This window comes from Anguilla rostrata, unplaced genomic scaffold (assembly GCF_018555375.3).
Source record: "Anguilla rostrata isolate EN2019 unplaced genomic scaffold, ASM1855537v3 scaf0950, whole genome shotgun sequence".
Lineage (NCBI taxonomy): Eukaryota > Metazoa > Chordata > Actinopteri > Anguilliformes > Anguillidae > Anguilla > Anguilla rostrata.
The window spans coordinates 1-21608 of record NW_026986314.1 but is presented as its reverse complement, the minus strand read 5'-3'; the positions used below and the strand labels follow the sequence as shown (position 1 = coordinate 21608).

Sequence of the window (21608 nt, the reverse complement as noted above, 5' to 3'; positions counted from 1 at the left end):
CAAAAGGGGGCATGGCAGCAGGAGTGGCCTATCACAAAAAGGTGCATAAAATCTACATGGATTCACCTAACATGGCAAAACTTGGTGGAAAATTTACGTAACACCATAAAACTTCAAGGAAAAGTTTATCATGAACTGCTGTTTAACTTGTGCATGTACCATCTGACGGTCCACAAAGCTGTCCCCAACCTCTAGCAGCCACACATTTTGAGGCTGAAATTGGGCATGGAGGTCACGTGTTTGGGGGAGGGTGTGTGCGTGGATGTATGCACGCAGACGCGTCATGCCCATTCAAGCTGGGGGGGGCACATGCCCCACCAGATTTTTGATATCTGGATTTTTTATATTTTTGTTTTATTTCATTACTATTATTTTTTATAATATGTAGTTATGATCATTTTATATTACGAGTCAAACGTATTCTTCTAATTATCTTATAGCTCATACCTCAGAAAGTCATACACCCCCTTTCCCTATGGTATTGGTTTCTCCAAAAGTTGCAGGATGAAATCGGTTCGCAACAGCAGGTACACATGCAGACAACACTCTGTTTCGCATCAATGGTGGAGGAGATGTAGGCTACAGCTTAACAGTGTGTTGCTGAAGTGGTTAGTAGAGCATCAATCCCTTTTTCAAACGTGTGAAAATGAAATGCAATTAGTTATACGCACTTAATTGCATTTTGAGAAATATAGGCATAGTTTGCTTTGCAAGATTTGCTTGCTAGTACCAGCTAAAGTAAGTAGCCATCCCTCAATCCGGTTGTTTAGCCTTCTGGCTCGCTAGCTAGTCGTGATTTGTGATAGCATAGCATGCTATTTAATATTGGTAAAGGAGAGCTGTGTGAATCTTATCAATCAATCAATCAAGTTTTATTTGTATAGCGCTTTTAACAAAGGAGCTTTGTCACAAAGCAGCTTTAGAGAACCGGCCCCCAAAGAGTAAGCCTAGGGCAACAGTGGCAAGGAAAAACTCCCTGACTGATAGCAGGAAGAAACCTTGAGCAGAACCGGACTCAGAGGGGGAACCCATCTGCCGCGGGCAGGCACTGGTTTGGCAGTGAGCTGATTATTTTTACCACCAGTAGTTATAGTTAGCAAAACACTGAATTCCATTTGATATCTCCAGGTCAAGATGCAGAGGAAAATCTCGTCATTCTTTAAAAAAACGACAGAAAGCCCCAGCCCTGTCCTCAGTCAGGAGGTTGATAGTGCAAGAGGTAGTTTATCTTAGGTGAGATTTATAGTGATAGGCTATTTTTCCTTCATGGAAATGTATGCAGATTTAATTGGGTGTAGGTGTGGTTACAGGTTATATGTACTTAGGCTAGTGGTGATGATGGATCTTTCAAGGAAAATAGGTTACTACTGCTCAGTCTGAGCTTTTATTGGCAATGGAGCAGACACTGCTATGTGATGTCAGCACAGTCTCATCTGTACTCATGCTGCTTCCTATGCATTGTGTTTGAAAATACAAATGTTACCATGTTGGCAGGTTCCTTTCATCTGTGGCTTTATTATCTATGTTCTCTAAATTAATTAGCATTGTGGATATAGTCTTTTTATGTGAATTTATGTCCCTTAAAATTTTTGGGTGAAGCAGACAAGATTTAGCTCTTTTTCAAGAAAAGTGGCAGCAGTGTAGAAGCTAGTGTAGAAGTGAGTGAATAAGTGAGTGTCATTTCCAATAAACATAACAGCACATATAATTGACATGAAAATCTCCAAATAAATATACAGTATTTACCCTAATATAAAGTGGGAGCTTCCTGAGCTACAAAAACTGATTTAGTGACGTTTTAAAATAATCCCCCCAAAGTTGACGAGACTGCAACCACTGAGCTGCTGGCTGCTCAGAAATGGTCCACCTGTGGGACAGGGCGATGGGTCTGCAGTGATGCTTTGTTTTTCAGACCAAAAACTGACTGAAGCCAGACGCTGTGGTTGGGCGGGAGGGCAAAACGAGCAATTAACTTATCTACAGTATGTCAGATATCAAGTGTTTAGATTATGGCCTCAGAGAGAGAAACAGTGAACTGGATACAATATTGGCTTAAAGACTGCTGCCTACCTTCCCCTCCATGAACATTAAAGGAAACGTCCTATACGCCACTCTGATACCCTTATCTAGGCAGGCGATCTATGGGTCCCACCTCCTGCAGAGTGTCTCAGGAGAGACAAACCAGAAGACAGAGATATTTACAAGGCCAGAGGCCCAGTGTGGCTACAGAATGAACAAAGATCCTGTTCTGTTTGATCTTAAGTTTAAATGCACTTTAATTACTAAGTACACTGTCAGCTTTTAGATAGAGCACTCCTCGTCATAAATGAGCACGCCCCCCTTCTACACCTGAACTCGGCATTGCCCAAACAGGGCAAACATGCTCAAGCCATGTTGCGTCAAGTGTTTAGTTGTGTTGTGTTGCAGTTGGTCTTTATTTTGGTGGTGGTTTCTTGGTTGTGCGTTTTAGTTCATTTCCTTTGTTCCCATGGCACTGGAAGAGGGGAATACTTTGATAAGGTCTGTCTCTTCAGTCTTTCTTTTCTGGTAATCTAAATTTAGCATCTTGTTTGATGTCTTCTGTTTTGTTTTGTAACTTAGAAGTAGACCTGATACAGAGTTTGTTTTGGTTTGTCAGTTGAATCCACCAGGTTACTGTTGACTGACCTATCAATGATTGAATTCATAATTGTCATTTTCAATAATACTTATAAATAATACAATAAATTAAATCACGTAAAATATATTTTATATGTAGGTTAAGTGTGGGGCTTTAGCACGCAATACCACTTGTGTTCAGTATTCAGAGTGCTGAATATTTTAACAAGGGCATTGACCGAAGCACTGGATTCAGAAAATAAACATATTTTTACTTAATTATTGCTTGGCCGACAGTGACTCCTGGAGTTTTAAATACACTGCTGTCTGAGCTTTAATCTCAATATAAACTGCCGCTGGGTCCGTACAGCCTGTTCACTGCTTATTCCTGTATTTTAATGTATAAACACAATGTGCAGATGTTCCTCTGTCATACAGTACTGCACTGCTGCCCTGCTCTCTCTGGGAGTTTCAGGGCTCCCTCACTCCCTGCCCACTGATCCCTTAGCAGTGTGCAGCACCAGGGGGTCCTGAGACAGCCTCAGCACAGGGGCTCAGCTGATCCCTTAGCCCATAGTGATGGATGACAATGGGATTTTACATTTGTGCAACCTCATATTTGTACCCCAGTGAAACATGAAATGGTGAAAGCCCAAACCCAGTCTAACTGGTGACTGAGACAATTTTTTTTAAAAATTGAATTTCATTAGATGCCACTTTGTTTTGTTGTATTTTAAATATTCTTTCAGGGTGCCAATAATTTTGACCCCTATGTTTTTGAGAAAAATACTATTTTCGTAAGTTTTTTATAAGAATTATGTTTTATTAAAGTGAAAGTAAGCAGTTTCTACAAATGTTTGAGCAGAAAATTAAAATCATTATGTTTAAATGTTTCTTTTATACAATCATTTATGCTCATTTTAATGAAGAGTGCCGATAATTCTTCATTACTTGAATATATGAACTCTTCTTTGCAGACTGAACAGCTGTGACCTCACAGAGAAGTCCTGTGATATTGTGGCCTCAGCTCTCCAGTCATCAAACTCACCACTGAGAGATCTGGACCTCAGCTACAATAACCTGGGAGATTCAGGAGTGGAGCTGCTCTGTGCTGGACTGAGGAGTCCAATCTGTAAACTACAGAGACTGGGGTGAGTAGTGATGTGTACTGTGTGACATTAACTAAATAGAATTACTGATTATGGCAATGTAAGGGTTTGAATGTTGTCACAGGGAAGACTAATTCTCTGACTTCATTCATTTTCAGAGCCTGTAACCTCAATGTTTGTGTGCATGTGAGTTTGCATATAAGATTATTGACTGAGGTGTGCTCATATGAAATGATGGGCAGCTTGAACCTGAATCCTGGGCAGAGAGACTAGCTACTGCTGCCAGGCATTCATCTAAGTGATCTCTGACATTAAGATCTTCAATCCTGGGAGGTAAATACCGTGCTCATCCAGGAATCTAAAATCAACACCTGGGATTAAGCTAATTAAGATTTACCCCATTTGGGTAGCGAGACTATATAAATGGATGGACTGCATTTATAAATGGACTGCATTTATATAGCGCTTTTATCCAAAGCGCTTTACAATTGCTGCTCTCTCCACCGGGGTTACAACAGTAACCTAAAGTTCTCTTTCATCATCTCGTGTTTGAGATACACCTATGGGGAGATATAGACAGCTCCCAGAATGCCTTATGCTCACAGCTGAGATGCTGTCAGGCGCTGAGGAGAGGGTGGTGTCTGGTACATCCAAGGAGGGAAGTACTGAAGACTTTCCATTGCCCAAAGCTATAGCCAGGACCCAGAAACAGTGTGAAGCACTAAAACCCATAGCAGATGAGGGGAGATGTGTGCGCCTCACACAGAGCTCACCCCCAGAACTGAGTGGGCTACCGGCCTCAGGCAGTGGAACCTAGCAACAGTATCTGGAGAAACCCAGCCTGCGGCTGAATAAATATCCTGTAAGGAGACCTCAGGCCCAAGGGGGGTGTTATCTAGAGCCCGACCGATATATCAGCCAGGCCTATATATCGGCCATTATTTGACTTTTTTGACGACATCAGGATCGGTAGTTATGCCGCCGATGTGTCCCGATATTTTAATAAGTATAATAAACAAAAAAACAATGATTATTTATCTGTACTTGTCTGTTCGAACGTTGTAGTTGCTATTTACTAGAATTATCCAGTAGAGGGAGCTCTAATACAAGTGTGAACTGCAGCAGCTGACGCGCTACTTCTCTAATAAGACGTTTGTCACTCGTGCCTCATCCAGTATTCTCCACTGCAAGACTTGTCTGCACAGATTCGATTGCCCCAATAAAGGTATGTATATTTAGTGAAAGTTTTTTAATTAAATGCGTTTATACGACCACTATGTTTATCAATCCTCATTATCAAGCGAGCGTGCTAGCTAACATATTTGGTTCACTTTAGTAAGCTAGCTGGCTAGCAAGCCTTTATGAAGTGGCAGTGAGCACATAAGCAGCGTAGGATCTACATTGCCAGAGGACATCGCTGTATTCTCAAATAAATAACCAGCCAAAATAAAATGGTGATTGAATGCATCACACATGTTTTTTTTATCTGAGATAATGATATTAGCTACTATATGATGCTGTGTCAATAGCCAACGCGTTATTGCAAGCGAGTGTGTCATCTAGTCACGCGTCATCGTAGCAAGCTAACCAGACAGTAAAAACGCCGATAAAAACACTTCTAACGTGGCTCATTTTAAGCCATGTTATCTAGCTTTGTCGTGTTAACATGAGAGAAGGATTGCTGTTGGAGAAGTGAATCAACCAACAGTTAGCGCGGGTAACCTGCACGAAAGCGCATTGTAGTTTTTTTCCACGTAGGCTAGGCTATTTCATCCAGTCAATTTAATTTCATCTAACGTTACACTTGATTCACTCTTTGGCTCCGCTAGATAATGTCTTACTCTTTGAGATCATGTAGTAGAAATAAAGTAAGAAAATATAATTCATTTAACTTACTGAGAATATATTGTGGCGATTTTGCGAGGAAGCAGAGACGGAGACTGGCTTGGCTGTTTTCGAATCGCTCCCGGGGAGCTTCGCTTTATTTGTGACATCTCCTCAAAACGGTAATTCGTAGACTGACCATCATAGCTGGGCGAAGCCTGCTTTTGTCAAACCCCGTTTGCCGTGATTGGCTGCCCCGGCGCAACGGAAACTAACCAATCACACAGCCTTAACGGCACATCACACAAAGGTCGGATTTACATACAGCGGGAAACAGCAGCACGAGACACGCAAAACAGAGACAGGCAGGGAATACAACAACAGTATTGGCTAATTGACTAATGACAGAAACATGACGGTGAAAATCATAAACCCGAGGGCTGCTAGCGCTACGGAAGCGATTCCTAGCAGGCTACACACATTCAAAATAAACGAGTATTTACACGATCGCGGAGCGGGACAAGTTAACCGCTAACAAGCTAACAATTATTTAGTTACACACAGGCAAGATCGCCACACAGCCCCCACCTAAAGGGTCGCTAGTCCCCGACGACCCACAATTTCTAGGCGATTTACCTCGTAGTCGATTAAATAATTCGGTAGCCGTCGCTTCCGAGTAGGTCGGCCCGCGGTGGGCTGTGCCATTTCCTCTGCTGCCGGTGGTGTAGAGGGGACAGGGCTGCTACCTTGTCCGCCAGCTGCGTTTTCGGTGGCGAGTGGTTGGTAAGGTGCGAGTCGGTCTTGGTGGAGCACCACCAGGCGCCCTCGATTTGGCATGCGCAGGCGATACGTCACCTCACTCAGCCGCTCCAAGATCTCGCCAGGCCCACGCCAATGTGACTGCAGCTTAGGAGACAGACCCTTCTTGCGCACTGGGCAGTGGACCCACACTTTATCACCTGGCTTGAAGGCCTGCCCCTTGCAGTGCTGATCGTAGGCGCGCTTCTGCCGCAGTCCCGCAGTGTCCTGGGCCTGGCGAGAGAAGTCGTGTGCCACCCGCAGTCGTTCCAGCAGCTGGCGGAAGTAGCAGGCCTCTGTACGGGCTGGTTCCCTGCTTTCAGGCGGGGCCCCGAACACCAAATCCACGGGCGTCCGGAGCTCCCGTCCGAACATCAGGGCGGCGGGCGTGCAGAGGCTGGACTCCTGTACGGCAGTTCGGTAGGACACAGGACCAGGGGCAGGTGGCGGTCCCAGTCTCGTTGGTGCTGGCTGGCGAGGATAGCGAGTTGTGCAGTCAGGGTCTTGTTGAACCGTTCAACCAGTCCGTCGCTCTGGGGATGGAGTGGAGTTGTGCGGTCTTCGCTACCCCGAGCCGACTGCAGACCTCAGCCAGCACCCGCGATTCAAAATTTCGCCCCTGGTCGCTGTGGAGTTGGCGGGGACCCCGAAACGGGCAAACATCTCCTCGACTAGCTTCCCCGCTGTTGTTGCAGCACTTTGGTCCGGCACCGCGTACGCCTCGAGCCACTTCGTAAAGTAGTCCATAGCCACAAGCACATAGCGGTTACCGGCCTCAGTGACAGGGAAGGGGCCGAGGACGTCCACCCCCACTCGCTCCATCGGGGCCCCCACCACGTAGCGTTGTAGAGGGGCGCGGGAGCGCCTGGTAGGCCCCTTGCATGCCGTACAGGAGTCGCAGCAGTGGACGTGCAGCTCCACGTCCCGGCGGCACCCAGGCCAGTAGAAGCGCCCCCTCAATCGTCGCAGGGTCTTGCTGTTCCCGAAATGGCCCGCCCCCACCGAGCCATGCACCAACCCGAGGACTTGGGGCCGGAGCGCTCGGGGAACGAGGAGTTGGAGGAGGTCGCTTCCAAGCCCGGGTGCCTGCCACCGCCGATACAGCAGCCCGTCCCGCAGCTCAGGCTCCTCCTTTGCCCGTAGTAGGTCTTGAGCTCGGGCCCCTCAGCCGAGACCTCACGCCCACTGCGGCGGTGTTTCTGCCTCCAGCCAGCCCCTCACCTTTCTTAGCGTGCTGTCAGCCTCCTGGCCTTCCCGCAGCTGCTCCTGCGACACTGGCAGCCACCCCGCCTCGCTGATGTTAGCGGTAGCCACCGCTAGCTCCACCTGGCTCTTATCTTCCTGTCGCTGGCAGTGTTGACAATCCAGCTCAGCACAGGGATGGCGGGACAAAGCGTCGGCGTTGGTGTGGTGCCGCCCCGCCCTGTGCTCGATCTGGAAATCGCACTCTTGTAGCTTTCTAACCACCGTGCGACTTGGCCCTCCGGGTGCTTGAAGTTTAGGAGCCAGGTGAGCGAAGCGTGGTCAGTGCGGAGGCGGAAGTGGCTACCTTGGAGATAGGGTCGGAAGTGCCTCAGTGCCTTGACTACGGCCAGCAGCTCTCGGCGGGTCACGCAGTAGTTCCGCTCTGCCCGGCTCAGGGCACCGCTGTAGTAGGCGACAGCTCTCTCTCCGTCGCTGTCCTCCTGAGAGAGGACGGCTCCCACCCCCACGTTACTGGCGTCGGTGTCGACAATGATGGGCGGTTCACATCGGGATACGCCAGTACGGGGGCCTCCGTGAGAGCCGTTCTGAGCCGGCAAAGGCTTCTGCGCATGCAGTGGTCCAGATGAACGGCTGGTACTTGTCGGTGAGGCGATGGAGGGGACTGGCAATGGAGGCGAAACCCCGCACGAACCGCCGATAGTAGCTCGCCAACCCCAGGAAGCTGCGCAGCTCGCCTACATTTGCTGGGGTCGGCCAATCCCGCACAGCGTCACCTTAGCTGGGTCGGTGGCTACCCCTCGCTCACATCACAACGTGCCCCAGGAAGGCCGTCTCCCTCCGGAGCAGCTGGCACTTCCGGGGATTCAACCGTAGCCCAGCCCGGCGAATCGCCGCGAGCACGTTGTGGAGGTTAGCGAGGGCGTGCTCGAAGCTACTGGCATGTACTAGGAGGTCGTCCAGGTACACTACGCAGCAGCTTCGGGGGACGGCCGACAGCACCCTTTCCATCAGCCGCTCGAACGTGGCAGGGGCATTGCACAGTCCGAACGGCATCACGCGGAACTGCCACAACCCTTGCCCGATGGTGAAGGCGGTCTTAGGCTTCGCATCCTCGGCCATTTTGACCTGCCAGTAGCCACTCCGGAGGTCCAGCGAGCAGAACCAACTGGACCCCGCGATGTGGTCTAGCGCCTCGTCGATGCGGGGGAGAGGGTAGGCATCTTTGCGCGTTACGGCGTTGAGGCGCCGATAGTCCACGCAAAAACGCCACTCTCCGTTCTTCTTCCGCACTAGGACAGCAGGGGCCGCCCACGGGCTGTTGGAGGGCTCAATGACGCCTGCAGCGGCCATCTCTCTAACCTTCTCCTCTGCCCCCAGCCGCTTTGCTAGTGACAACCGGTGAGGGCGCAGACGAACCGGTGCAGCGTCACCAGTGTCAATGGCGTGCTGCACTAGCTCGGTCTGCGTGCATTCCTCATCGCGGGCAGCGAAGAGGTCTGCATTGTCCTTCAGCAAGCGTTCAAGCTGTTGGCATTGGTGAGGGTTGAGGCCGCTGTCGCCACAGCTCGCGGACAGCACTCACCGTCTCGACAGAGGGGGGCGCAGGTTGTGACAGTGGGGCAGGCGAGCCACGCTCTGTGTTGGTTAGCTGGGGCGGCGGCTGGTGAGGGTGGGCTGAGGCTGGCGGCGGCTGGTGAGGGTGGGCTGAGGCTGGCGGCGGCTGGTGAGGGTGGGCTGAGGCTGCTCGGCGACGGGTCCTCCTGGACCTGCGTTTCCTCTTGGGGGTGGCGTGGAGGGCGAGGGTGGTGGCACCGATGGAGAGCCTGGCGTTGGCGATGTCCACCGTAGCACCCCAGTGGACCAGCAGATCCAGGCCGATTATGCACGTGTCGCTGATGTCGGCCAGCCAGAACTCGTGCGTCACCACCTCTCTGTTTCCGACCTCCACGCTCACCATCTTCTTGCCCCGCATGGTGAGCCTCTGTCCCGTCACTGACTGCAGCTGAGTGGTTGTTGAGGACCAGGCAGTGTTGGGGAGCGTTCCCGGTCGCACCAGGGAGATGGTGGCCCCCGTGTCGACCAGTGCCCAGCAGGCTTGCCCATCCAGCCTACAATGCAGGTATAGCCCGCCCGCCTCTCCCAGTCGGCCCACTCGCTGTTGGATGGATTGCTCTTCCGCCCTCAAAAGGGCAGGCTGCTCTCCTGCCCTGAAAAGGGCGGGCTGGAATTTGCTTTCAGCTCTCATAATAGGACTTTGCTCAGTTCCCGCCTTCACAAAGGCAGATGAAACATTTGCTTCTGCGAGTGGGACCGAACTGGTTTCAGGCGCAGCAGGCTGCTCCTGGTTGAGGATGGGTTCTTGGGGCAGCGGTTTCCTCACAGCGCCGCCCCCCGCGTCGTTTCCCGCCGGCCGTGGCGATCGGGGCTTGGGCGCTGGTGCTGGGCAGTCGCGGGCCAGGTGCCCTGGCTCGTCGCAGCGATAGCAGCGACCGCGTCGTGCTGGTGGTGGGCGCTGTCGCCGCTGTTGTGGGGGTGAGCGTGCCCAACGGACTTCCTCCTCCTCCTCGTAGCAGTCGATTTCGCGGACGCGGGGCCGGGTTGTCTGCCCTGGAACCAAGCAGAGAACGTCTTCCGCCCTCTCTACTTCCTTCAGAGCGTCGTCTAGGGAGCAGGGCGTGGTCAGGATGACGTGCTGGCGCAACCGTTCCGGGGAGAGAGTCTGGAGGAAGGCGTGCAACGCGAGCTCGTCCTGCCCTGCCGAGTCGAGGGACGGGTAGCCCTGCCGGCGTGGAGCCGCACGTCTGCGGCCACGGTCCCCCAGCTCTCTTTTCCTTCGCGGCGGCGGCTGTTGAGCTTCTCCCGACTGCTCTGCATTGACCGCCTCTGGCCGAAACGCCTTGCCAAGGCCGTCGTCAGTGCCTTCAGATCGCCCTGTTCGGCAGCATCGAGGTCTAGCAGGACCTGCAGCGCTGGACCCTCCAGGGCGAGTGCTAGATGCGTCGCCGTCTGGCTCTCGCTCCAGCCGCAGTGACGGGCAGCCAGCTGCAGCTGGGCTAGGTACGTCTCCCACTGTGCTGCTCCACTGAACCGGGCTAGCTTCGGCTGTGTGCTAGCTGCCGTGGTGGTTGTCATGCTGGCGCTGGCTGGCGTGCTAACGTTAGCTTCCCTCAGGTGCGTTGGTCGAACAGCACTGGCTCCGTCTGGTTGTCTGGGGCCCTCTGTCGTTGCGCCACCGAGCTCTGCAGATCGGCGCCCGTCGCCGTCTCTGCTGCCTCGGTCTTCCGCCGCCTCGGTACCCCCAGTCTGTCTTCCAGCTCTCGGATCGCCTTCTCCACTTCAGCTAGCTGAATCCCACTTCCGGACACCAATGTGGCGATTTCGCGAGGAAGCAGAGACGGAGACTGGCTTGGCTGTTTTCGAATCGCTCCCGGGGAGCTTCGCTTTATTTGTGACATCTCCTCAAAACGGTAATTCGTAGACTGACCATCATAGCTGGGCGAAGCCTGCTTTTGTCAAACCCCGTTTGCCGTGATTGGCTGCCCCGGCGCAACGGAAACTAACCAATCACACAGCCTTAACGGCACATCACACAAAGGTCGGACTTACATACAGCGGGAAACAGCAGCACGAGACACGCAAAACAGAGACAGGCAGGGAATACAACAACAGTATTGGCTAATTGACTAATGACAGAAACATGACGGTGAAAATCATAAACCCGAGGGCTGCTAGCGCTACGGAAGCGATTCCTAGCAGGCTACACACATTCAAAATAAACGAGTATTTACACGATCGCGGAGCGGGACAAGTTAACCGCTAACAAGCTAACAATTATTTAGTTACACACAGTCAAGATCGCCACAATATAATAAGAAATAATGAGGCTGTGTCAATAGCTAATGCGTTATTGCGAGCGAGATCACGTAGTAGGAATAGACTAAGAAAATGTAATTAATGTACTGAGAATAGATAGGCTACTAAGAAATAATAACAAATTAATAACAAAAACAATAATAATAATATTCATAAAAATACATGTTTGAAACTGGAAAACTGACTTTTAAATTAATTTTTTATAGACGGCTGGAAAAGAAAGGAGTAAAAGCAAGGTGTGGAGTTATTTTGATTTCACACACTTAAAGATGGTGTTAATATATATATTTAATTTAATATCATCTTTAACTTTTTTTATCTAAAAAGTTCTTTGTGTGCTTATTTCTAATTTTATTTGTTTGCTTATAAGTTAAATATTCTTAAATATAGAAACTTTAATAAAATATAAGTTTTTCAAATTGATTTGAAAATGTTGCACTTTTTGACAAAACATCGGTAATCGGTGGGCTAGGACTCTCCAAAATCGGGATCGGCATCGGACCCAAAAATCTGGCATCGGTCGGGCTCTAGTGTTATCCTCTTTGAATCATATGCCATAACAATAACTTCCACAAGCCAATGGGACAGCCACTGCTTAGAGATACTTTTCCTTTGCAGGCAGGGGCCCAGGTGACTAAGAGCTGGTCGCTCTTTCTAAAAGCCTTAGTCTTTGTCATATACATGTGGAGAACAGCATATGCAGCCTATGCTGCTCTTCAGAGGAGAAAGGTGGTGGGTGAATAGCGGAAAGCTCCAACACCTCACATGTGAAAGCTGGGAAGCTTTTAGGTATAAAGGCTGGATTGAGCTTAAGAAAAAGCCTATCCATCTTAGGGGAGAATATTATGCACGAGAGATGCATTGAGAGCGTATGGAAGTCACTGACTCACTTAGCTGAGGCTAGTGCAAGCAGCAACGCTGTCTGGAGAGACAACAATTTTATTTATAGACTCAAACGGCCTTGGAGACAGAGCCTCCAACTCCAGTGATAAATCCCAAGGGGGAATGAGCTTTTTAGCAACAGGCAGAGCACAGTGAGCCCCCTTCATGAACCTGTGAATGAGGGGGTGCTGCCCCACTGCATAGTCTTTGAAACCAATATGACAAGCAGTGAGAGCTTTCAGGTAGATCTTAATGGTAGGAAAGGATTTCTCTTTATCCATAAGGTTCTGTGAAAAGCACAGCACGTCAGAAACAGAGCTCTGGTAAGCCACTGACTGACGAGAGGCACACCATCTTTCTAACACCTGACACTTATTGTCATGAAGTGACCTGGTAGAGGGCGCTCTCGTGCTCTGGATGGTTGCAGGCACGTGAGGGGGAAGCCCTAATGCGTTGAGGTTATGTCTCTCACGGGCCAAGCCCATAGACCTACTCGCTCAGAGCAGGGGTGGTGTATTTCCCCGTTCACCTGAGACAGGAGGTCCGTGCGTAGCGGGTGCGTTCATGGCTGTACATAAAGGAGAGGGATAATCTCAGCCAGCCACGGCATTTTCTGCCACCTGCGTGCGATTAGGATCAGTTGAAGCTCTGCTCTCTCACTCTGGCTGGGGTGGGAGAGATGAGAGTGAGGGGGCAAATGCCTGTGAAGAGATCTACAGCTGCACGGCCAAATCTGTGCCATAGCATTTCACAGTCTGGGGATGTAGATGCCATTCCTCGTACAGTGGGTTTCCCCTTGACAGCAGATCCGCGCCTGCATTCAGAATATCTGAACATGGGTCACGCATAACCACAGAAAGTGACGGCTGCTCCAGACCAACAGTCTGTGGGCTAGACCATGGAGCTGGAGGGAGCGCATGCCACCTTGGTGATTGACATATGCTTCCGCAGTCATTATCGCAGCGTACGAGCACATGATGTCAGACAGAGAAGAAAATATCTGAGAGCTGTCCATATAGTTAATAGCTCCAAATAATTGATGTGAGCTGAGCGCAGCTGGATTGGCCGCGTCCCATTCATCATGTGACCCCCCTGAGTGCCCACCCCAGAGAGGATGTGTCTGTCCTCATGAGAATGATCCTGAGAGGGGTTCCCTGAGTGTAAAAGTCTGTTTTTCCAGTGACTCAGAGTGTGTCACCATGAGATGGCGATGGAGATCGTTGCTGGAGGCTGTGGTGGAGGGATGAAATCCACCTCATGAAGCCCCTCATTCTTAACAGCCCCAGTGGAAAATCCTGAGAGGCTGACACCATCCACCCCTGCAGTCTGAGACATGTGTGATACTGTACTCTCAAGCCCGGTGTGACCTGAGAGAGGTACAAGTCTGAGAGATTAAATGCAGTCCACTGATAGGTGAGCTCACAGTGAGACAGAGTTTAAATCCACTCCCAAGAATGTTACACTGCAGGATGGGCTGAGATTGCTCTTGGGGAGGTTTACTCTGAAACTTAGAGACAACAGATGTGTATGAACTCAGTGTCCAGCACAACTCTGCCTTTCAAAAATCAGCCAGTCATCTAAATACGTCAGTATTCTGAGCCTCATTAGTCTCAATGGAGCCAGACCCACCTCTACACAAATACAGAACACCCATGGACTCAGGGAAAGGCCGAAGGGTAGCAAACACCATGATGGGCAAAGCGGAGAAATTTCATCTGAGGGGATAAATGCTTACGTGGAAGAAGGCATCTTTCAGATTTATTGATGTGATCTAGGGATGTTAAGTTAATCGATTAACTGTTAATCATTAAGAAGAATGTTGATTGATTCATTTCTATAGATTAAACTGTTGAATTTCATTAAACCATTTCAATGAATAACCTAATGTTGGTGATTAGATTTTAAAGAGACATTTTTAAAATTTTAAATGATAAATTCATGGATCCCTCGACTGGCAGTATTAGTGAAATGTTATTGGTCCATTCCTGGAACATCAGTGCCATCTGAGCGCGTTTTCTCAGCTGCTGGTCTCACCTTCAGCAGACTGTACACCAGACTGACCCCAAAGCATGTAGACATGCTCATATTCCTTAACAAAAATGCTTAAGTATTAAGTTAAGCCTATTAGTTTATTACAAAGTTAAGCATTAATAAGCACCGTAAATAAGCAGTTTTAATAAGCAGCATAAATAAGCAGTATAAATCATTGGCATTAATAAGCAGAATTAATAAGAAATATCTCTTGTCACCATCACAGTGGCAGTTCAGCCAGCCCTTAGCGGTCCCTCCTCTCCTGAACCGATTTCTCAGTCTGTGAATCTGTGTTTTTATGATTTTGCTTCTTGTAGTTTTGGCCTTAATACACAATCCTGTTTAAATGATTGTTTGAGCATGTCTTAATAAAACCTCTCTGATAGATACAGCTCATTAATTGGTAAGTCTGTTTTGAGTCATTCTTTTTATAGGCCATGTAGAAGATTTTAAGCTAATCAGTTTATCATTATTAATAAATGAATGGGTGCCGACAATCAATTAAAAGAATTGCACAAAATTTGCATCCCTAATTAAAACCAGTCGTTCTGACATTGAACATGTTGTTAACATTTTGAAATTATATTTCCTCAAATGTTTAACACTGAGATTAAAGATAGGAAGTAGAGAACCGTCCTTCTTTGGGACCTGGAATTAAGGATAATACAAGTTTTGTTGGGTTCGTTCTTTGGGAATCACACGTATCGCCCCTTTTTGTAAGAGGCAAGAAATTTCTTCCTCTTAAACATGGGCAGCGCTCTCTTGGGTTTGAGAGTAAATGACTCTGTTGAAATGGGGGTTTCACTTTGAACTGGAGTCTGTAGCACTGGGCTATTGTCTGTAGCCCTTGTCTGTAGTAGTGCTGCTGTGTCCTATGTGCTCTTCCAGGAGGGCGGTAGCCTCCTTTAGCATTGGACTGTCTGTCAGAGCCAGACTTGGTGCAATGATGAGACACTGTGCAGAGGTCATGACCGGCTGTCATTCCCCATAGTTGGATTTTCACCACAAGATGATGAAAGAGAAGTTTATTTATGGCACCAATACAGTGATTGGTTCTTGCAGAGGTGCACCCCCTAGTCAGTGTATAAGTGTGCCATGTACTTTGCACGTAAATTGCTTGAGCTTCCCCTTAAATGCTATCCAGAGAACATTTCCCACAATCCACACTATTATACATTTGACAAAATAAAGTCTGACCTGACAGAACTCTAGTACCTACCACCATCACCAACAGACCCCCCTCCTACAATGACAGGGGTGCTGCATGGTAGTTATACCGCCCCTACAGGCACAGGAGAACTAGCAGCCCAGCTGGCAGTAAATAAGGGCCTTTGTATGACTGGTGTGCCCTTATGACTAAGTCTATCAGTTCTGTATCTGTTGCATGTTCTCCTGTAAGTGTCTACTGTGATAGGGTGGCAGTGTAGTATAATAGCTATGGAACTGGTCTTGTAACCTAAAGGTCACAGGCTCTATTCCTGGGTGGGAAACTGCCATTGTACCCTTGAACAAGGTACTTAACTTGCATTGCTTCAGTATATATCCAGCTGTATAAATGGATGCAAAGTAGATGCTATGTGTATAAAAAATGCATCTGGATGAGTGTCTGCTCAGTGCCTAGATGGATGGATGGATGTATGGATAATCTTATTTAAAGTGACTCGGCCTTTAGCTGTGTGTTAGGTTGCAGTGCTGTGGTAAGTTTGTCACAGAAAACCAAAAGCAAACACACTGTCCACTCTGAAAGATGTGTGTTCTCTTTTACATCATTACTTTTGGTGGTAGCTGTGTCAAACATCCCACAGCATTGCAAACTAACTGACTGAAAGATGACAGCCACACTTTTGGAATAGGATAAGTCCAGAGAAAAGATCATAGAAAAGGTAGATGAGCCCTTAGCCCCAACTCTAAGAATTTTCAGAATAAGAAAAGGGGCCATTTGGGTCAGAATTACATTTGTAGAACTGTCAGAATTCAGTCCAGCAGAACGTCTGATTCTCAGGTCCAAAGTGCTGCAGCTGGAGAGTGTAGCACAGACATCTTCCTCAGTGCATCATCAACCTTAAAATCCTCAATTTCACTCTTCATCACTGAACATTATCATTTGTATCATTTACCATTTGTTTTATGTATAGCTAATATAATTATAATATAATATATGAACTCTTCTTTGCAGACTGAACAACTGTGAACTCACACAGAAGTGCTGTGATATTGTGGCCTCAGCTCTCCAGTCATCAGACTCACCCCTGAGAGATCTGGACCTCAGCTACAATAACCTGCGAGATTCAGGAGTTAAGCTGCTCTGTGCTGGACTGAAGAGTCCAAACTGTAAACTGCAGAGACTGGGGTGAGTAGTGCTGTGTACTGTGTGACCTTAACAAAAAATAATTCCTGAGTATGGTTGTGTATGTCTGAATTTTGTCACAAGGAAGAAAACAAATTTACTGATTGCATTTTCAAAGCCTGTAACCTCAATGATTGTGTGATTACGAGTTTGCAGATCAGCATAATGACTGGGGTATGCTCATACACTACATTTCCAAAAGTGTGTGGACACCTGAACATCACACCCTTGTTGAACATCTCATTCCAAAACCATGGGCATTAATATGGAGTTGGACTCCCCTTTGCTTCTGTAACCGCCTCCACTCTTCTGGGAAGGCTTTCTAGTAAATTTTGGAGCATGGCTGCAGGGATTTGCTTCCATTCAGCTGCAAGAGGATTAGTGAGGTTGGGTACTGATGTTGGGCATAAGGCTTTCTAATTCACTCAAAGGTATTTGATGGAGTGGAGGTCAGGGCTCTGTGCCAGCCAGACAAACTCTTCCCCACCAAACTCAGCTAACCATTTCTTTATGTGCCTTGCTTTGTGCACTGGAACAGTGTCATGCTGAAACAGGGAAGGGCTTTCCCCAAGCTGTTGAAGCACACAATTTTCTTGAATGGCATTATTATTGAATGGCATTATATGCTCTACCATTAAGATTTCCCTTCAGAGGAACTAAGGGGTCTAGCCCAAACTATGAAAAACAGCCCCAGACCATGATTCCTCCTCCTTCATACTATACAGTTGGAACTATGCATTCCACCAAGCCCAGATTCGTCCGTCAGACTGCCAGGTAGAGAAGTGTGATTCATCACTCCAGAGAATGCATTTCCACTGCTCCAGAGTCCAATGGCAGTGTGTTTTACACCACTCCAGCTGACGCTTGGCATTGCACGTCATGATCTTAGGCTTGTGTACCGCTGCTTGGCCATGGAAACCCATTTCATGAAGCTCTTGATGAGAAGTTTTTGTTCTGATGTTGTTTCCAGAGGTAGTTTGGAACTCTGTAGTGAGTATTGTAACCATGGAAAGATGATTTTTACACGCTACAAGCTTCAGCACCCCATTTTGTGAGCTTGTGTGGCCTACCGCTTCACTGCTGAGCTGTTGTTGCTCCCATATCTTTCCGCTTCACTATACCAGCTCTTACAGTTGACTGGAGCAGCTCTAGCAGGAAAGGCATTTGATGAACCCACTTGCCTCAGCTGGAGACTTGAAAAGGTGCTGAGTGAGCTTGAGCGTGGCTGGGTATATTAGGAACGTCTGGAGACCGCGATCACAGGTTACTGCCAGCAGAGAATAGAAGGCTCTCTGCCGCTGTACTGTGTAATCGCTGAAGTCTGGGTAAAAACGAATTACTATCCTGTTCAACTTCACTGGTGATTTCCTGGCGGCTTGCGAAATATGCTGTTGATCCGTGTACCCCAGCAGATTAATAATCAATGTTCCAGGCCTTTCTGCTGTTTTTGATCAGCCGCCATAGAAACGGTGAGCCCTCAGTACTTCTATAGTCCTGTCAGCCAGAGAGGGAAATCACTCTTTGAGGGAATTGGTCAGAAAACCAACCAGGTCTGATCCTTCAGAATTCTCTGGTTGGTTAACAATGCGAAGGTTGCATCACCTGCTTCTATCCTCCAGCTCCGCCATTTTAGCCTCAAGCTGATCCTGTTTGGCCTGGTGCAGCGAGGCAGCTGTAGCTCTTTCATGCCAAGTGAATATTGAGAGATTTAAGCTCATATGGACCGGGTTTCGTCCTGGATCCAGCAGAGCTGTGTCTCAAAATATTGTCTGTGTTTTTCTAACACAGCCTCTACAATGGCTGATAGCATGACACAGGATTCCTCATCATGTCCCTTTCTGGGTGAGTCTTGCCTGAAGGAGTCTTTGTTTTTGAAGAAATTGACATATTATATATTGGTCAACAACACCAATAAACTGTACTGGGAGTGAACAGTTAAGTTGTAATGAAAACAGTTACATGAAGAGGAGAGAGGGCAAGGAACAAAATCACTAGGCAGCCATCTTCCCAGTAGGTCACGTGATTCTCCCCAACAGATTGATAAATAAAGAAAAAGAACACACAAAGAACTTGTGATGCATACCCACAATCCTCAAATGAAATTAATTAGGTACCAAGATAATTAAAAGGATATTTCACAAGTAATTTTGTGGAGCTTACCCCATTGTATTTGGATAGCGTGAATACTAGCAACTAGCTGTCCCTGTTAACCGTTAACGGCATCGCCGTTCCTCCTGGTTGTCCAGCTCCCAGTTCACTCCCATTCATTTTCAGGTACTTCTGAAAGTAATCTTTTTAAAACATAAACTAACTACGGGGGATAATAGATCAATAAAAGAGAGTACTGATGTCAAACAATCCCTGTCCCTGTTCTAATAGGTCACTGGTGAGAACTGGATACAGACTGTCTGATATGGTAAAACATTGACCTGCGTAGTAAAATGTTTCAGGCCTGTCACACATTGCAGTCTTCATCCATCTCCATTTACCTGCTGTGAACCTTAATGAAATCCATACATTTACCCCACTCTCTTTCACACACTGACCTTTTGATGAAGGTGAGTTTTACTCCTTCATCACACACTGGTTTGTGCAGGATTACCATGTTTCTGAAAGGATTGTGAATAAAATGACATTTTATTCTGCTGGTAGCACTGTCGCCTCACAGCAAAACGTCCTGGGTTTGAATCCCGGCCTGGGCCTTTCTGTGTGAAGTTTGCATGTTCTCCCGTGTTCATGTGGGTTTCCTCCGGGTACTCCGAGTGTGTGTGAATGTTGTGTGTGCCTTGTGATAGTTTGGCGACCTGTCCAGGGTGTATTCCTGCCTCTCGCCTTGTGACCCTGACCAGGATAAGCGGGTATAGATAATGGATGGATGGACTTCCACAAACAAGAACGAGAGTCATGCAGCGACTGATTCCAACTTCAGACTCTTGTTCACTGACTTCAGTTCCTAGTGAACGAGTGAGTCATGCAGTGACTGATTCCAACTTCAGACTCTAGTTCCTAGTGAAAGTAATTTCACCTGCTGTGCTTTGGATGTGAATTCCTACATGAACCTGGCACAGGCCTATGTTATTATATGATTCACAGGACTTTCTGAAACATTTAGCCGATTTAAAAATGTATAGCCAATATGGGCATGTTTCTGTGCAATTCACTCCATTAGCATTTAAGGCTGGCTCACAAATAAGTGGCTTGAGGTTGACGACTAAATAATTTGCAAACAACAGAAGAGCTGATGCTGATATCCGTGCAGATATTGGATATAGTGGATCAAACAAGTTGTAAAACAGCTAGCCAAATTATGTGTGTGTCTACTAACTGATTTTACATTTCAGTTAGTCTGATTCACCATTTGGCTGTTCTGAGCCATAGGAAGCTTCAAAACACTCGGCCAGGATAGCCTGGAGATATGACAGAGCACAAACTTGGGGGTAGCCGTTGGAGGTGTGAATGTGTGTGTCTGTGTGTGAGTGTGGGTCTGCATGCGTGCGTGTGTGTGTGTGTGTGTGTGTATGTGTGTGTGTGTGCGTGTGAGTGTGGGTCTGCGTGTGTGTGTGTGTATATGTCAGAGGGGGTGTCCATTCCCCTCCCCCCTCCCCTACCACTAGATAAAATATGTGGCTTTCTTGTAGTTAGCATTCTAGCATCTAGGTTTGGTGTCTACATTTATATCTCTGTTTTTTTTAAATATTCTGCTGCCTTTTTGTTTTAAAATTTTGGTCTTGGCACATCTTTAGATTACTTTGGGACAAACACGCTGTGGTTTTGTATCTCCTTTCAATCATTCCTTATGTGACTGTCCATGTCTATAACCTTTGTTAATTGTTGTAAGGTAGTTGAACCTTGTCTTTAGATTTGATATATTTGTTAATATTTACCAAATTAAATCAAATAAATATATTTTACATGTTGGATAAGTGAGGTGTTTTAGCTGCTGATGCACTGTGTTCGGTATTCAGAGTGCTGGACGCCAAACAAGGGTGTTAACGGTTAAAACTGCTGGGTTCAGAAAATTAAACATAGTTCAGATAATCCTCACATTGCTGAAAGGTTTTGCACTCTTTATCTTCTTAGTCAGTGCCTATCCTAATTTTATGACCTGTAATTCTGCTGAATGCCGTGCCTTGCATAACTGCAGCGGGAATCTTATTTGGGGCGACATAGCTCAGGAGGTAAGACCGATTGTCTGGCAGTCGGAGGGTTGCCGGTTCAAACCCCGACCTGGGCATGTCGAAGTGTCCTTGAGCAAGACACCTAACCCCTAACTGCTCTGGCGAATGAGAGGCATCAATTGTAAAGCGCTTTGGATAAAAGCGCTATATAAATGCAGTCCATTTACCATTTACCATATTTGCCTTGGCTATACTTGTAACTGCGTTGTGTCAGTTTCCTGCATCATACACTGTTCATCAAGCTAGCTGCACCAATGTCAAAACAATGTAGACCTCTCAAATTATCCACAAAGTTGTGATGAGTTCTTAAAGCCTAACATATTATGTTTGAATAAAGGAAATGACTGCAGTTTCTTTGCTTGAATTGAGACTGAACCTAGTTTACATCTCTGCCTCAGTGTTGCCAGATGCCTGAATCAGTTACTCCTAAAAAAGTCCTCAAAATCTTCAATCAACTCCCATTCAAATTCCTGACAAATGTTCCTCCATATCTCATTTAAAATCCCCCTATCTGTCATTGACTTCCATACATCTTTACTGTGAAACTTCCCCCATGAATGTTCAAATCCCCTACATACATTTAGGGGAAAGTCTGGCAACCCCACTCTGCGATGTGTAATCTTCTTTGGGAAATCATATACTGATGGCCTCTTTTGTTCACGGTTTTTTACATCATGCAAATAAGAGAGTTGGCTACCCATAGCTTATAGCGTTTCTCAGATGTAAGTGGGCTGACCAGCTAGTTTAAGCCAATTTCTTTTA

At 47.3% G+C, this 21608-nt stretch overlaps 1 protein-coding gene across 6 annotated transcripts in view; it reads left to right on the top strand.

Moving 5' to 3' along the window:
- The window catches only part of LOC135246855 (NACHT, LRR and PYD domains-containing protein 12-like), a 49686-nt gene extending 32743 nt beyond the window's left edge, over positions 1 to 16943 (top strand). For 3 of the 6 annotated variants that reach the window (XM_064320138.1, XM_064320135.1, XM_064320141.1), the window contains 2 exons: positions 3576 to 3749; positions 16498 to 16943. In XM_064320138.1, coding sequence (XP_064176208.1) covers positions 3576 to 3749; positions 16498 to 16675 — 352 coding nt within the window. In that variant the 3' untranslated portion in view covers positions 16676 to 16943. The remainder of the gene's footprint in view (positions 1 to 3575; positions 3750 to 16497) is intronic. The other 3 variants (XM_064320136.1, XM_064320140.1, XM_064320137.1) reach the window with 2 other exon arrangements.
- The last annotated feature ends 4665 nt before the right edge of the window (positions 16944 to 21608 follow it).